Source organism: Enhydra lutris, unplaced genomic scaffold (assembly GCF_002288905.1).
Source record: "Enhydra lutris kenyoni isolate GAN:26980312 unplaced genomic scaffold, ASM228890v2 scaffoldscaffold21, whole genome shotgun sequence".
Taxonomy (NCBI): Eukaryota; Metazoa; Chordata; class Mammalia; order Carnivora; family Mustelidae; genus Enhydra; species Enhydra lutris.
This window is the reverse complement of record NW_019154105.1, coordinates 49,061,633-49,079,398: the sequence shown is the minus strand read 5'-3', so window position 1 is coordinate 49,079,398 and position 17,766 is coordinate 49,061,633. Positions and strand designations below refer to the sequence as shown.

Genomic DNA, 17,766 nt, shown 5'->3' with positions numbered 1-17,766 from the left:
ATGGGGGCGCTGTGAGTCCTCGCGGAGCACGGCGGCACTCTTTCTCAGCCTCCTTGGTAGGACTGAGACTTTCGGGACGGTGGCGGGAAGATGGCGGCACCCAGGGATTGGCTGGGAAGCGTAGAGGCAGAGGGGATCGCGGGTCGTCAGGGAAGCTCGGGAGTGGAGGTGGTATTTCCTTCCGATCCCGCCACACCCGCCCCGCTGTGCCCTCACGGTGGGTGTGCGTCTGGGTTCAGCCGAGCGGTCCGGCGCGAAGGGCGGAGGTTAGCCTGAAGATGCCTTGGGCTTCTCAGGGCCCCCACACTGTTTTCCCAGATTTTTACCTTCCTCTCTTTTCACCACAGGTGATGCCGAAAAATGCCCTTTTCCGGGGACGTAGTGTTTTCACTTTACTTAAGAAAGTGTTATAGAAAGTCCTCACTGTGGTGGTTTTGGCTCCGCGGCTGTTATATTTTATTTTTCCCCTCAAGGGAAGAGGCGAGCTAGGCAAAGGCGATGCATGTTACTGAGTGAATCCGTTGTCAGGTATTTGGGGGATTTCATTGGTTGTTTTGCTATCCTTTTATGTTAAAAAGTTAGGAAGAAGGATAGTATGAATTGCTCAGAAACCAGACCCAGAGTTTGTTATTTGTGTAGAGAGTATGTGTTCAACTCCAAAAGCCCAGATTTTCACCGAAATGATAATTGGATGGAGGTGGCAAAGTGCTCCGTTCTCTGGATCCCTTCCAGATTTTATTCTCAATACCGGATCATTCACTACGTAGACAGCAACTGACAATGGCATTTTATTTCTGCAGAGACTAGTTTTCAAGAGTTACGTCTCAAGTGATCAGTGCCTAAATATAATAGGTTAAAAAAAGTAATTAAATGGAGTGGTGGGCTTAATTATGACAAATTGTGCATAAAACCAAATCAAGTTTTATTTAAGGGTGGTGAAAACTAGGTACTTGATGTAGATGACTCTAGTTTTACATGTTTTTTTTTTCCCCCCCATTCTGGAACTAGGACCCACTCTTCTGTTTGTAAAGGTGAACCAAGGGAAAGAAGAAACACGGAGATTCTATGCCTGCTCAGCCTGTAGAGATAGAAAAGACTGTAATTTTTTTCAGTGGGAAGATGAAAAGGTATATCAACTCCTTAGGCGTATTTTAAAAAAATTTTTGAAGTATGTGACAATTTGAGAATGTCTAAACCAATAAAAACATGCAACTTGAGCATTAAATGAGGTAAATCTCTTTAGATAATTGAAGATACTTTCGTTTTTGGTTTGAGAGATTGGAGTTTATGCTTACTCTAAACTTAATCTACTCTGAGTACTGATGTTGTAAACTGTCTCAAATACCATTCGTTTTTAAGACAATGAGGTATCAGTACTGGTTGGGTGATCATTTATTTATTTATTTGCAAATACAGATTTCTCCATAAAGAGTTTAGGTTGTGATCATTCTAGGCAGTGTTTTAGAAAAACTTTTTTTTTTTTTTTAAACATTTGCATTGAACATCCTTTACACAGCTACTGTGTAACCACTGAAGGCACTTAGAGATTTGGCTAGGAGCTTGGTATTCTCTTGGACTCAGCTCTAATTAGAGTTTCGGAAAGTTTTGCTTAGAAAAATTTCAGCTGTCTTAGATTTATTGGAAAACAGTCTTGTTTACCACTTCTGCACACCTGTTAAAATCACCATGTGTGAGATAATCTCGCAGTCTTGCTTTAATATGTTAGGTATTGCTTCATAGTACTCTAGAACTTTCCCAGTTTAATGTGTTCTGTTTTTATTTTTCCCTGAAACAGATGCTTGTTTACAACATTGAGCTGCTTTAATTGGCTTTTTAATGTTAGCATGCAAAACCAGTTTTTCTAGGATGGTAGCAAGTTTGACAGTTTATTAAATGATGTTTTTATTCCTTTTCAGTTGTCAGGAGCTAGACTTGCTGCCCGAGAAGCTCATAACCAAAAATGCCAGCCTCCTCTCTCCCGAATGCAGTGTGTGGAAAGGTGCTGATGTGTTATCATTTTTATTTATTGTTTTTGTTTTCTTTTTCCCTGTACCTTTGCATTTACTTTCATTTAAAAAAAAATTATTGTGGTAAAATATATATTACGTAAAATTTGTCATTTTAATAATTTTAAGTATATAGTTCAGTGGTGTTAATTATATCCACAATGTTGTGCAATTTTCACCATTACCTATTTCCAAAACCTTTTCATCACTCCAAACAGAAACTCTGTTATTATTAAGCATTGACTCCTCATTCCAATTCTTCCCAAACCCTGGTAACCTCTACTGTACTCTGTGGATTTGACTATTCTAGCTACCTCATGTAAGTGGAATCAAATATTTGCCCTTTTATGCCTGCCTTATTAACACGTTTTCAGGGTTCTTCCATGTTGTAGTATGAGTCAGAACCTCCTTCTTTTTATGGCTGAATAATATTCCAGTATATACACATACACCACATCTTGATCTGTTCATCCATCAGTGAACACTTGGGTTGTTTTTCCCCTTTTGGTTGTTGTGAATAATGCTCCACTGAACATTGGCAGGCAAATATCTGTTTGAGTCTTTGTCTTCAGTTCTTTTGCGTACATATCTAGGAGTGGAATTATTGGATCATATCATAATTCTGTGTGTAGTTTTTTGGGGAACCACCAAACTCTTTTCCACATTGGCTGCACCATTTTACATGTCCCACCAGCAATGTACCAGGGTTCCACTTTCTCCGTATCCTTGTCAACACTTACTATTTTCTGGTTTTTTTTTTTTTTTTTTTTTTTTTAATTATCTTAGTAGTTGTGAAGTGATATGTCATTGTGGTGTTGAATTTTGGGTCCCTGATGAGTAATGATCTTGATTATCTTTGTGTGCTTATTGGCCATTTGTGTATCTTCTTTGGAGACATGTCTATTCAAGTCCTTTGTTCATTTTTAATAGGATTGTCATTTTTGTTGTTGAGTCATGGAAGTTCTTTATATGTTAAGGGATTTATGCCCTTAACAGATGCAAGATTTGTACAAGCTCTCTCCTGTTCTGTAGATTGCCTTTTCACTTTCTTGATGATGTTCTTTGATGCACCAGAGTTTTTAAATTTGATGAAGTCCCAATTTATCAGATTTTTGCTTTTGTTTTCTTTGCTTTTTGGTAATATAGCTAGGAATCCATTGTTATATCCACTATTAGGAAGATTTACCATACTATTTCTTTTTTGAAATACTAATAAAACTAAAACATTTTTTGAATGCTGTGAACATCACTTTTTAAAAAGCTACATTGTTGAAATGTTTTATTGGGTGGCTGGGAGTTGAATCCTAGATTTAACTCTTTGGAGACGTGTGAAAAGCCACCTCTTCCTATGTCATAGGCCTTATTTGTGTATGCTCGGAGAGGCTCCTTAAGAAGCCCCTGGTTTGGGTTGCTGGAGGTTTTTCCTCTCAAGGCAACTCCTTTGGTTACCTGGGCTGCCGTGTTCAGAAGGATTCTGAGGTCTTTTCTATGTTAAGTGGAAAGGAGAGCTGGGCTCTATTAAAAATACCTTCTTGAACTTTTTACATTTTGAAGTCTTTTGATGGAGTAGGCTGTTTCTTAAGATAACTCGATCACTCCTAACCCAAGTACTTAATCAGTGATAACTACTTACTACATGGAAATTCAGTCAACAACAAAACATATTTACAAGGGAATTGTAAATTTAGCACTACTGTGAGCTGGCTAGTGTGCTGTGTTTGACATGAGAATTACTTAATCTTGCTAAGGTAGTTTACTTAGATGAGAAAATTGAGGCCCGGAGAAGTTGAGTGACTTCATTAAGCTCTTACTGCTAAAATGACTTAGCAGTGACTCCGACTTACGCCTCTGATTCTAAAATGTTATTTTTAAACATAAAAGCAGATAGTAATTAACATATGATGTGTAATGATTTAAGGAGATTTAAGAAGTTAAAACGTGAGTTATATAGAGATATAATGAGATTATCGTAATGACATAAAATGGAATATCAAAGATGCAGAAAGTAGAAAGCATAAAAACGTCACTGGTGGTTTTTCCTTTTGAACCCATCACCTTGTTCATTTTGTAGTATTTTCTCCTGACTTTTTTTACCTGTACCAAAGTTTGTTTGTTTGTTTGACAAGGTCCTTGCCTTAATGCGTACATAATCTCCTGTACTCTGCGTTATGGATTTTATCTGATAAGCCTGTTTTTATGTTATGACTTAAGGGTATTAATGATTCAGTTAAACTCTATAAGAAATCTAGGTGATCTTGTTTCCTTGTGTAACCAAATTTTAGTCTGGAGCTAAACCACTGTTCTGTCTTTGTAATGCCAGGGTGTGTTTTTTTGATAATTTTGGAAATTCATATTTCATGTTAATTAGAAAAAACTGGCTAAAATGTGAAATATTAAAGAATTTTCAAAAGTTTATTTCTTGGAGGTCATACTCTTATCTCTAATCTAGTGTCGATTCTTGAGAGCATATCTTAATATTTTAAATCATCATTTTAAATCATCTGTAACTCATTAACCTTGGATTTTGTTACCCAGGCTTGCTTCCTTCCTTCCTTCCTTCCTCCCTCCCTCCCTTCCTTCCATCCATGTATTCATTCTTTGAGGACTCAAAAAGAACTTAAAATGCTAGTAGTGGACTTGAGATATGTAAAGATAATGCAGTGCTAAGAAGAATATGCTAAACATAGAAAATAGTGATAAGAAAAACCGAGTGCTCTAGAAAGTCAGCAACGATGCTGCTACCTTGTGCCATCGCTGATCAGTACAGTTTAAGGACATGAGACTTGAACAGGTCTTGGAGGATTGGGAGAAGTTGAAGCTTTTTGACAGGTAGTATCACTGATTTCGCTGCCCCCCTTTGTGATTGATGCTGTCATGCTTGCTTAGGGGCTTTCTGTGGAGTGAAACATTTGAAATCAGTCATTCCTCTAAAAATTTAAGCTTTTGGCTTTTTAAAATCCAAAGTTTACTAACGGACTTACTCCATGTTATTAAGTTACCTATTCTCTTAGATAAGAGAATTGAGACTAGCCGTTCATCCTTGTGTGTAAAGGAGCCTAAGAATGGTGTACTGTTACTCGAGATTGTAACTGTTTTCGAAGTTAACTTTCTACAACTCATTTATAAATTATATTATGAAATAAGTAGTCCATTTGAAAGTATTAAAATGCATTTAAACATGATTTCTCTTCTATAATGCAAGCCTTCATCTGTCACTGTGGAGTCACAATAGCTTTTCACTGGTAATTTCTCTTCCAAATTTTTAGAAAGGAATTATGGTAGCAAGCAAGAAAAATGGGCCCATGTTACTTGATTTTTATGACAGAGCTGGGACTGCTCCACAGATGTCTAGGTGCTACAGAACGGGATTTGATAATTCGTTTTTTTAATCTCACTCTTTGAACCATGCTTTATATTTCATGTGCTCAGTTGACAGATTACCTTTTGTGTCTGAGATTTGACTTTCCTTATAGTTGTTAGCTGCCTGTTATGCCTTGAAATGTTATTCTGTTATGTAGTATGTTGGCACCTTATTGTGACCTATGAAGTCTTAGAGAAGATCTATTTTCATGCTAAAATAAGTATTAATTTATGTGCATCCATATAGTTTTGTTTAGTTGATATTTCATTTGGTTATGTGTTTTCAGAGCTCATTTAAACTCAGATTTTCAAGGTCTGCTATTAGGGAAATGCCATAAACATAATTCGTCTACTCTAGGAAAGGCAAATGGAACATCAAACAGAGATCAATAAAAATGACATTTCAAAATGCTAGCCTGCAAATTGTGAATCATGCTGAGCCCTGCGGCAGACTGGATTTCTTCTGCACACCCCGGGTCTGTGCAGAAGGGACAACGAGGAGGTGGCGCTGAGTAAGCCTCAGCCTTCCACTCGCGTGTTCTTCCTCCCGTACTTCGAAAAAGGCTTGTTTCTGAGTGCAAAATTTAAAGCAGTGTCCTTGAATGATTATGATGTGATTTTTGAATAGAAAGAAGTATGCACGAGATCTCTGTTTATCCTTTGTCAGGAAAAGGTTAATAAACTAGCAGGAAAGCTTTCTGAGGAACAGTTTTGACAAGGCACAAAGATAATATAAGTGGAGGTTCATTTAACAGTATTTTTTTTCCCATTGTTTAAAAGCGATTAAACTTGGAGACCTAAGCGCTGTCAGACAGTCCTGCGTATGAGCAAATTATACCCCGGTCCTTCATGGTTTCAAACGGTCTTTCATCTCTTCCTGGTGATTCGGCAGCTTCTCCTGCCCTCAGTGGCCATCACGAGGTGAGGGCGAGGCAGTCCTTCTGATTGCGTTTAAGTAACAGAACCTGACACAGTTCTGTCTATGGGGATCTTCCCTCTCTTTTTTCCTGTAAAGCCCTTGATTGTTGTCATTCTTTCAAGGATGAGTATTTGCTTCCCTAATAATCAAACGTACACTCTGTTGCTCGATTGTGGTTCCTGACTGCATGTATATACCTTTGTGTTTTGGGACTGAAATTGATGCATCAATTTCAATTTCAAGTCTGAGGCCAACCTGATTTTTACCACCCAACAATACACCCTACTCGCTTGTAGTTCCAACAGTCTGCTGTGCTGAGTCGAAGAGATGACAGCATGAAGGGCTGGGACAGGTTTGCACATTGAGGGACCATCCCAGCTACGTCATGACCTCAGTCTGGCTGATGGCATTATATATCCTATCTCTATGTTGTAGATGCTAAAATGTGAAAACGTGCGTCTTAGAAGTGATGAAATGGGATGGTTGGATTTTGCTTTGTGATCTGGTCCATCGGGGTTTCTTTTCATGGGTAGATTTAGCTCATTTGCAGACTGGATATAACAGGTGTGCTTGATCTTGGTTTTGCTGTATTATTTTATGCTTTCTGGTTTCCTTCTCTTTGCTCTTTCACTGTGTGGTGTATGTTTTCTCTTTTTAATATGTTTCTTTTTTTCTTTGTTTTTGTTTTTGTTCTTATAATTGCCTTTGTAGCTTTTTATGCTATATTTAAATGTTTTGTTTTTTAGATTGTCTTCATACATCTAAAAATGAGAAATGATAAACTTATATTTCATCTTCTGATCTCTTTCTCTACAATCACTATCCAGTTTTGGTTATTTCTTTTTAAGGATAACCTTTATGCCTTTGAATATTGCTTATAGCTTTTACTTGATTTTTCTATTTTAAATATCTTTTGGCCTTTGACTCTGACACATGAGAAAATCAGTATATTTACAGCATCTCCCACTTTCTCTGGGACTTCCCCCACCTCTTATATTTGGATTTATATTATTTACATTTTATACTGTAACTATAATACCCGTATTGTTCTGTTTTCATTCTGTAGCTAAATGGATTTGGTACTTACTGATGGCCCCTTTGCTGTAGTTCCTTCATTGATCTCCTATTTGGCTAGAGTTCATCCTCTAGTGGTTTTTGCTTTTTAAATAAAAGTCCTATATTAACCAAAATTTTGAAATCAAAATCCTGTGTTGCTATCGTATGGTTCCATTTACATGAAATATCCAAAACAGGCAAATCTATTGAGACAGAAAGTAGATTAGTGGTTGTTAGAGGCTGGGGGTCGGGGAAAGGGGAGTGACTGCTGAATGGTACAGGGTTTCTTTTTGAGGTGATGAGATTGTTCTGGAATGAGATTGTGGTGATGGTTACCCAACTTCATGAACATTCTAAAAATCACTAAATTGTATACTTTAAAAAGGTGATTATATGGTTCATGAATTAAATTTCAGTAAAAAAATGAAATCTGTATGTGGCAATGGAATCAAATTGTTCAAAAACAAATAGAGGCTTTGCAGAGAACAATACCCCTGTCTCCACCTGTGCATTTCCCCCTCCCCAGAAGCAACTATAGTCAGCTCTTCTGGCTAATTAGTTTAGAATTTTACCTTCCTGTCTGTGAAATAGAAAACATGCTTATATTGCTACTTCTTGATTTATCAAGTTGTGAATTATCTATTTCCTGTGGAAGTTGAGGGTTTATCTTTCTTTCTCTCTTCTCCTGCCCTCTCCCCTCCACCTCCCCATAATCCTATGCCTTTTTCCTACCCCATTTGTATATGGTTATTTCATAATTTTAGTTAGATTCATATTTTATTGTTTGCATTATTATAACCCTTACATGCTGCTCAGAGCTAAACTGTGTAATAAATCAAAGTAAGTTTTTTTCTTTCCTACACGACTTTTTGGTTTTTTTGGAGTTAATAATAGACTTGGATTTTTTATTATTATAGCTGCTGTTTGCTTATTTATGTACATATCATTACTTCAACTGCAAACTCAGATGTCTGAGTCCTTTAAGAACATTCAGATATAGCATAATCCATTGATTTCATCATCTTAGAGAAATCCATCCCAGGGCTTTCAGAAATGCTCCAGTCTGGAATGGCCCTTTACCTGGTACCCAGCTATCCTGAAGGTTTTTCATTAAGGACCCAGATTCTATGACTACATAAACCTGAGTTCTCCCAAGTTCCAAAATATTTATTTCCTTCCTTTATTCTTGAATGGCACTGATCCAGCTATAAAATTATTCAGATTACATATTTTCCTTGGAACAAATGCAGGATTGCTTCAAGGCCTCCACAGTAGTATTTCTTAAATGATCTCTGTGAAAGGATCAGTCTATTGTGTGCTTGTATTATGTTCTTGTTTTTATTCCCTACCCATTAAGATCAGATACTTCTGTAAATATAATGAAAATAAATTACTAGGAAATTAAATGAAAGAAAAGAGAATACATACAAACTACAAGCCCACATTTTTTATTAGTTTGAATACGCGTAAAAGTGCTCTGATTGGTATAAAAATTTCTAAACGTAGACTCTTAATATCTGTCTTTGTCTCATCAGGAACTGGTAACAGTTAACTGCCAGCACTAGTGCATGGCCACTCTGTGAGGAACACTGTTCTAGAGTTAAATTTGGTATTGTAGAAATCTGAGGCCAACCTGATTTTTACCACCCAACAATTTTGAAATCTGTGTTTCTGAAAAAACTTCTCCAGGCTGATACTTGGTTGATCCCTATACAGATGGATGGAATTCTAGGTTGGAAATATTTTTCCCTCAGAATTTGGAAAGCAGGGTTCCATTTACTTTTGTATTCATTGTAGCTATTGAGAAGTTTAAGTTCAGAAGGTTCATTCCTGATCTCATAAATGAGCTGTGATCTGTTTGATCCCTTTGTCATTTTTTTTTTTTAAGAATCTTACTATTCCTAGACATTTGGGTCTGACATTTCATGATTACCTATTTGATGTGAGTCTTTTATATTCTCTTTTGCTGGGTATTGAGTAAATCCTTTCAAACTGGAAACTCATGTTCTTTAGTTCTGAGAAATTTCCCAGATTATATTCCTGTTGCCAAAGAATGAAAAACCAAATTGCATGTGATTTTGGGCTGCATACAACCCATTTCTTGCTTAGTATTTTCTGGGGTCATCTTTGCTTATTTTCTTTGAATTTAATTCTTGCCTTTTCTTTAAAGCACTTTTTAAAATCAATTATTATGGAAAATTTCAGGCATACACAGAAGCAGAGAGAACAGTATAAAGAATCTCCTACACCCACACCCAGCTTTATCAGTCATCAGTATGTGGCTAATTTTATTTCACCTGTACCTTCTACCCTGACTTCCAGTGTAGATATGTATAATTTTACCCATAAATATGTTCCTATGTATCTCAAGAAATAAGGCCTTCTAAAAAAACATAATTACAATATTATTAAAAATACCTGAAAAATGAACAATTCCTTAATATATAACATGTGATTAGTATTCACATTTCTCTGATTACCCTATAAATGCCATTTTATAATTGGTTTTTCAAATCAGATCCATACAGGGTTTATGCATTGTAATCGGTTGGTATCTTTAATCATTTGTTGAAGAAACAGAGTAATTTGTCCTATAGAATTCCTCACATTCTGGGTTTGTTGATTATATGCTGTAATGTTTAACATTTATTCTATCCCTGTATTTCTTGTAGCAGTATCATCAGACTTGTGTTCAGTTTTAGGGGACAGTATTCTTTTATAAGTAATGGGGTATATTTCCTTTTGTATTACATAGATAATGTCTGGTTATTCACTTTGTGTGATTTTAAGATTGATGACGTGCAAATTAGCCAGTCTGTAAGCAATACAGTTGATTTTGTCGATTAATCTTTTATCTTGTAATCTTGATGAGCTTACTTTCTAGTTGTAGCAACTTCTTAATAATATTTCTCCAGGACTTCCTACATAAGAGATCATGTTGTCTGTGGATAAATTTTTTTTTAAAGATTTTATTTATTTATTTGACTGAGAGAGACACAGGAAAAGAGGGAACACCAGCAGAGGGAGTGGGAGAGGGAGAAGCAGGCCTCCCACTGAGCAGGAAGCCCGATGTGGGTCTTGATCCCGAGATCTTGGAGTCATGACCTGAGTTGAAGATGGATGCTTAATGACTGAGCCAGCCAGATAACCCTGTGGATAAAATTTTTATGTTTCCTTTCCAATCTCTGCCTTTTATTTCTTTTTCTTGTCTTATCAAAGTGGCTGGAATCCCTGGTCAGTGTTGAATAGAAATGGTAAAAGTAGACATCTTTGCTTGTGTCCCAGTCTTGGGAAGAATGTGTTCAGTCTTTTACCAGTATGGTCTTAAACTATAGGTTTTTCTCAGATGCCCTTTATGAGGTTGTAGAAGTTCTCTTCTGTTCCTAGTTTTCTGAGAATCTTTCTCGTGAATGAATGATTTTTGTCAAGTTCTTTTTTTCTGCACTTGATGAGATGATCTTTTTTTTTTTTTTTTAACAGTTGTTAATATGGTGGCTTATGTTGATCGAATGCAAACATTGAAGCAGCTTGGCATTCCTGGGCTAACCTACAGTTGGTCATGGTCTGTTACTTTCTTTATATACTGTGGTTTTGATTTGCTAGAACTCTATTAGTTTCTGAGTTTGTGTTTATGAGGTTTATTCATCTTTGTTTTTCTTACAATTTTTTTTTTTCTGGTCTAGTATTGGGGTCATGCTGGCCTGATGAAAGGAATTGGGAACTGTACTTTCCTCTTTAGTGTATTGGAAGGGTTTGTGTGGAATTGGTATTGCCCCACTGTCTTCTTTTTTGCATTGCTTCCAGTGAGAAATCTGGTATTGTTCTTAATCTTTATTTCTGTACATGTCTTTTTTTCTTCTGATTTTAAGATTTTCTCTTTCTCACTGATTTTGAACAATTTTATTATGAGGCATCATTGTAGTTTTCTTCATGTTTCTTGTGCTTGAGGTTCTCTGAGCTTCTTCAATCTTTTGATGTAATTTTTGGAAAATTTCAGCCATAATTTTTTCAAAAGTTTTTCTGCCTGCTCCTCTTGGGGGTCCATTTTCATGTATTTTGATCCTTTGATGTTTCATTTTGGATAATTTCTAAGGCTGTGTGCCTTCATATACACTGATCTTTTCTCTGTAATATCTAAATTGCTATTAATCCCATCTAGGGTATTTTTCAGTTCAGACAATTAAAAAAAACTTTTAAGTTCGATTTGGGTCTTTTTAATATTTTCTGTGTTTTTACTTAACAGGCTCGTGCTTTTTTCTACCACTTCAACATACGGAGTATAGTTACAGTCGATGGCTCTGATGTCTCTGTCTACTGATCATAGCATCTCTGTCATTTCGGACTCAGTTGGAACTGATTGTTGGTGTTGTGCCCCTAGCCATGGGTCATGTGTTCCTGTTTCTTACATACCTGATAATACTTGATTCAGTGCTAGCAGTGTCCATTTTACCTTCTTGTATCCTGGGGAGTTTTTATTTCTTTCCATATCTTTGAGCTTCATTCCTGGAATGCCGTTGTTACTTGGCTGTAGTTTGATACTGTGGAGCAGGATTCAGGAAACTGCAGGGCGAGGGCCAGCTGTGGTCAGGCCTGTTCAGTAACACTGGGTTTTGTGCTACAGTCAGAGAGTGGATGAGACCGAGAAACCAGATGGCCTGCCAAGCTTGAGATTTATTACCTGATCCTGTACAGAAAAGGTTTGTTGTTCCTTGCTTTTAAAGGCTTATCTTTTAAGCTTTTTGGCAAGACTGGGGCACCTTGGAGGGTAGGGCTACATGCTCCCCACTCTGAGGCAATTACCCTCCTTAGCACTGTACCTGATGCTTGTGTCTTAGAAGATTTCTTCATTTGGGCTTGTTGATTGGAACCATTCTGTGTCCTGTTGGGTATCCGGTGATTGTTCCGCCTGCTCCTTTCCAGCGGTTCTCTCCCTCGCTCTGGGGTCTTTCTTCACATGCACATGCTGCTTAATACTCAGCGACAGACTTGAGGGGAATCTTGGCAAACCATGGAGCTCCCTCTCAGTGGCCTGCTTTCTGGCCTGTGGACTCCACATGTATCTTCTCCAGTACTCGGCCTTGTGGATTCCAGCCTCCCTCGCCTCCAGCACTTCTTAACTCTGCCTGGTCAAATCATTGAGCTGTGTTTGGGTTTTCTGTGCCCGTGTCACCAGCTCTCCACAGGCAGTAAACTGGGCAGGTGTCGCAGTCCCTCATGTGTTCCCTTTTCCTCTTCACTGTTGGGGCTGCTTGTCGTCCATTATGTTATAACTGTACTTTCATATGTTTTGTCTGTTTAAGAATTTTTTGAGGGCCACGATGGGTATATCTGGTCTCTGACTCCATCATGGCTGGATGTGGAAGCCTTCAACTCTTTACCTTTAATAATGAAAGGTAGTAATCGTAAATTCAGTGTTTCTGTTGCTGGAGAATGTCCTGGTTCTTTCTACTGCATTTCCTGTCTTAGGGGCTCTTTTCTCTACTGACATTCTTACTTTGAATTACTAGAAAAGTTTCCCCTAATACCGCTCTCCCTTTTCTTCCCAGCCATAGATAAAGCTGTCAGAAGCACAGTTATCATGGAAATAGAAACATGTAAATTACTGACACGATAAGCTTATTTCTTGCTGTAGCCATTCAGAGTATCGATTTGTCACTGCCTTGGGTGCTTTCAAGTGAAGCTGTGCTTAGATATAAAAAGTTTTAAAGCCCACTTTGATTCTATGTGAAGCTCACAGTTTTTCCAGTGCAGTTCTAGGTGTTCGTCAGTTGAAACTGTGGGCCTCTTCTCGAACTCTAAGAACCCTTTAGTGCAGTATTCGACATGCTTAGATTTGGACATTGCCGACCCGCTGCGGGCCTTGATACTGGTGTTTGTTTTTCTTTGGTTTCTTACTCTGATTTCATAGCTGCTACTGCATGTACAAAATCAGCAGTTTTAAAATAATGTGCCATGATTATTTTCTCTCTCTAATTATCTCTAATAAAATGAAAGGGGGGGGGAACCCCAAAGTGGTAACTTTGAAATCAGGTAGGAGGATGACTTGAAAGGGATCAAATGGGATATCAGTACGGGTTTTTTTTTTTTTTTTTTAAAGGCTTTGGATATTGTCTTGCTTTTGGGGGATGAGCTTTTTCAGAACTGCTTTCCTCCATGCAGCTAAGAATAGAGCAAACTTTGTAGCATTTTTTCTCCTAGGAGGTAATTTTTCTTGCTAAGTATGCCATAAAAAATTGAAGAATGATCTTAATTTCTCATTTTAAAATGACTGTCATACTGAGCCAGACTATTTAACACTTCAGAGTTAGAACACATGGATTTGTCAATAAATTTAAACGTGATGGTAGTCTCCATTACTACTAAGTTGTTTGAGTAATATATTATATTCACATTTTAAATGGATATTGATCCTCATTCAGTGACTGAATTGGAGCATCTCAATTCTTATAAAATTGCTGATTCTTTTCTACTTTGTAGGTATGCAGCCGGACATCAATTCCAGCCAACATTCCACAGATTTTTCTTACCTTTGCTTCTTTACACAGTACTCTTTAGGAGGTAATAGTACTTTGTGCCTCCCAAAAAGAGCAAACAGAAATTGTCTTTAAAACACCAAACTTAAAATCTGTGACTTTGTGTTGACTTATGTCTTGAAGGTACGTGAGGTTCATTGAGTTGTCCTTGTCTCAGAGGAAGTTCTGTCAGGGCTGTCAGCAGCTGCTGTTGCCAGATGACTGGGAGGAGCATCAGGAGCACCGGGTGGTAGCTGATATTTCTATCACCCAGTTGAAAAGGCCCAGTCAGCTTCTTTATCCACTGGAAAACAAGAAGACAAATGCCCAGTATCTGTTCACTGATCGGAGCTGTCAGTTCTTGGTAGACCTACTTTCTACCCTTGGATTCACAAGAGTCCTGTGTGTTGGAACACCGAGGTATGCTATATGATTTTTTAAAGACTTCTACTATCCCCACTATTTAAACTATAAGAAAAAATGATCACGTAGTTATTTACTATGTTCTGGGAAATCGCATGCAGTTTCAAATAAGCAAGAGAAGTATAAAGCACAGTCCCTCTCTTGAGGAGTTCGTAATCTACATTATATTTCAGAGAAATCTTTGTAGATTTCTGATATATGACAGGAGATTCCTTCTGATTTGATTTTTTAATTGCTTATCATTTTAGACTCCTCTTTTTCAGATAAGTTCTACCTTTTTAAAAAAACGTTTGAAAAACCGAAACCTTGGTTATATCTGCCAAATTCTCTTCAGTGTTTCATTGAAATATTAGAAATACCAGGAGAACATTGGTGGGGTTGTTTTGGTTTATTTGCTTATTATCTGTGGCATTTGTGATTCCTCATTAAGTTTGCTTTCATGAATTGTTTTAGGTTGCATGAGCTGATCAGATTGAAAGCATCAGGTGAAAAGAAGTCTAACATTAAAAGCCTTTTATTGGATATCGATTTTAGGTAGGTTTATAAAGTCTGATATTTATTCTTGTTCACTGTCTCCTGTTTCTGTTTAATGTTTTTCTCTTATTTGTTGTTTATTACCTGTTGCAGTCCTTTACTGTTCAGAAGTAGTAATTGGTTAGAAGCCACCTTTTTAGTCATATAAACTCCCCTTGTAATCTTCCATATTTCAAACAGAAAGGCAGTGGATTTCTTTTGTTGTTGTTGGGTGTGCTTCCTAAATTTTTCAGTGAATGTGTCTCATTGACTTGGGCTTGTAATTTAGAGATAAATTCTTACTGACTGAAATTTCCTCTCATACACTTATTTTTCAAAAATAAATCTGAACTTCTCCCAGGATTTTGTTTCATCATGTTTTAATATATTTATTTAATGCATATGTATATTTATTTATTTTAATTCATTTTATTCTAATTCTTTTACTGTATTTTACTTTAACACATTTTATTCATCTGGTAAAACACATTTTACCAGATGATGTGCATATTGGCTTTCACTGGATATAGCCTGAATTCAATCAGGAAATAGGTCTTAAAGCAGAGGATTAGCAGACAGCTGGAGTCTGAGGGAGAAGGTCAGAATTAAATAGCATCTGATGTGTTGGGACAAACAGAGAGGAGCACATGTGGCCCTTTAGGTGATAATTTAGAAGCAGATGTGTCCACCCACAGTCTCTGGGATCCTATAAACTTGAAGTACTTTTCCTACTTTCTGCAGTTGTTTGAAGTCTTAAATTGAGACACAGTGCACTGAAAACCCACCAAGTTAAGGTGTATGTGCCAGTGGTTTGGGGTATATTCATTATGTCTTGCAGTAATCACCCCCATCCAATTCCGGAACATTTCCATTACACCGAAAAGAAACCCTCTCCCCACTTGCTGTGATGGTCAGTGATCTGGCTTCTGTCCCTGTGGGTCTGTCGGTTCTGTGTGTGTCCTGTAAATGGCAATCCCCATATGTGACCTGTGCTTGTGGCCTCTTCCATGTGCCGCTGTGTTCATCCAGCTCACGGAATGGAACAGTACTTTACTCCTTTCGAGGCTGTATTGACGTTCCACTGGATAGATGTATCAGATTCTTGTTTTAAATACCACATTCCTTTTCTAAAGAATGACTGTTAAATTATTGTCAGTGTATTATTTTAAAGGTAGAAGTTTAACTCTGGGGTTCTTATCATAACAGTGCAAATAGTAGCTGGTGTTTGCATTGGGTCTTCACACTGAGTGCTTGTCCTGGGTGAAACCCTGCTCTCCCTCAGTCAGTCCTCACAAGAGTCTCCCCTGTACAGTACGTGCTGTTATCCTCCTCGTTTTCCAGATGTGAAAATCAAGGTACGAAGAGGTGAAATAACTTGACCTAACAGTGATGAGTGGCCAAGTCAGGATTCAAACCCAGTCATTGTGGCTCCAAAATTAAGATACCCTCTGGGAATAACTTGCTTTTAAATTTGTATAGAAGCTTTTTTTATGTGGCCTATTTCTCTCTTGTCCTAATGTCTCTCCCTTTCCCCATTTTCCCCCATGCCTGTTCCACAAAGGTTCACATGAGTCAGCAATGGGTTTACAGGTTATTCATATATTTGGAATAAAGCTCTCCTTCATCAGGCACCTTTCCTTGGAGCCTGGAGATCTATTTATGTCAGATAGGACGTATTGGCTCACATGACTGGAGCCTAGGATCTAGCAGGCCTCCATGCAGGCGAGGTCCTGGGCCTTGCCTGGTGTTGTTCTGGCTGCATCTTTCTCTTTCCGCCTCTCGTTCTTTCTCGGGATTGGCTTTATGCTACCATTTACTTCCCGCTCACTGCCAGGGATTTTGGTGGCAGCAGATTTTAGCTCAACTGTCTAGGAGACAGCTCTCTTTCCTGAGAGCCCCAGCAGCACAGCTCCAGGGAGGAACTGGCTTGGCTGGAGCTGTATGCCTATTCCAGAACCTTCTCTGTGGCCTCACAGGTAGAATTCCCTGGCAGCCCTGACCAAACACATTGAGTGGGTTCACCAAAGGAAACCCTCTCTGACCATAGGTACAGGGGAGACACACACACACACACACACACACACACACACACGTACGTCACGTGTCCAAAACTGAATTAGTTAACATAATGTGTATCAGTTGTCAGCAGCACTCACCTTCCTACCTTTGGGACTTTTACTTCAGTGAAAATGGTACAGGGTTGTTTTTCTAATAGTACCGTTCTTTGAAGTTACCACACAGTTTGTTTTTTTATTTCATTCAAGTTTTTTCTAAGCTAGTTGTGGTGGACTGGTTTCTACACAAACTAGAAAAAAATCAGTGATTCATCTTGACTTGTTCAAATTTCAAGGATCTCGTTTACTTTTTTTTTTTTTTTAATAGCAGCTTATTAAAGAGACATGGTCTTTTATTCTGTCACCCAAAACATTATGGATTTTGGCTTTTTAGACCTTTTTATGCATATAAACATTTTAAAAAGTAAAATCAGTCTTTTTTCCCCCACCAAATATCAGGCATATTTTTGTCTTTTAAATTGAGACGTATTTCACATAGAGGAAAGAGGTTTTTAGTATTCTTCACAAGGTTGTGCAGCCATCACCACTACATAATTCCAAACATTTCCCTCATCTTTGATGGTGTCTCCATCATGGTCCCCAAGAGTGACCTCGCCTCTTTCCCCGCTCCCCCAGCCCTTGGCCATCACTAATCTACTTTCTGTCTCTATAGATTTGCTTATTCTGGATATTTCATAAAAATGCATTCATACAATATGTGGCCTTTAGTATCTAGCTTCTTTCATTTAATGTAGTATTTTCAAGGTTCATCAAGTTATACCTTCTTATGGCTAAATAACACTCCCTTATAAGGATATACCAAATTGTGTTTATCCATTCATCAGTTGTTTATGGACATTTGTGTCACTTACGCATTTGGTTCTTTTGAATAATGTTGCTGTGAACATTTGTGTGCAAATTTT

The 17,766-nt window shown here is 37.7% G+C and overlaps 1 protein-coding gene across 3 annotated transcripts in view; it reads left to right on the top strand.

Moving 5' to 3' along the window:
* Nucleotides 1-80: 80 nt before the first annotated feature.
* The window catches only part of LOC111149151 (zinc finger CCHC-type containing 4), a 45,499-nt gene continuing 27,813 nt past the window's right edge, over nucleotides 81-17,766 (top strand). For all 3 annotated transcript variants that reach the window (XM_022506101.1, XM_022506100.1, XM_022506099.1), the window contains exons 1-5: nucleotides 81-217; nucleotides 1,009-1,127; nucleotides 1,917-1,999; nucleotides 13,998-14,273; nucleotides 14,730-14,810. In XM_022506101.1, coding sequence (XP_022361809.1) covers nucleotides 91-217; nucleotides 1,009-1,127; nucleotides 1,917-1,999; nucleotides 13,998-14,273; nucleotides 14,730-14,810 — 686 coding nt within the window. In that variant the 5' untranslated portion in view covers nucleotides 81-90. The remainder of the gene's footprint in view (nucleotides 218-1,008; nucleotides 1,128-1,916; nucleotides 2,000-13,997; nucleotides 14,274-14,729; nucleotides 14,811-17,766) is intronic.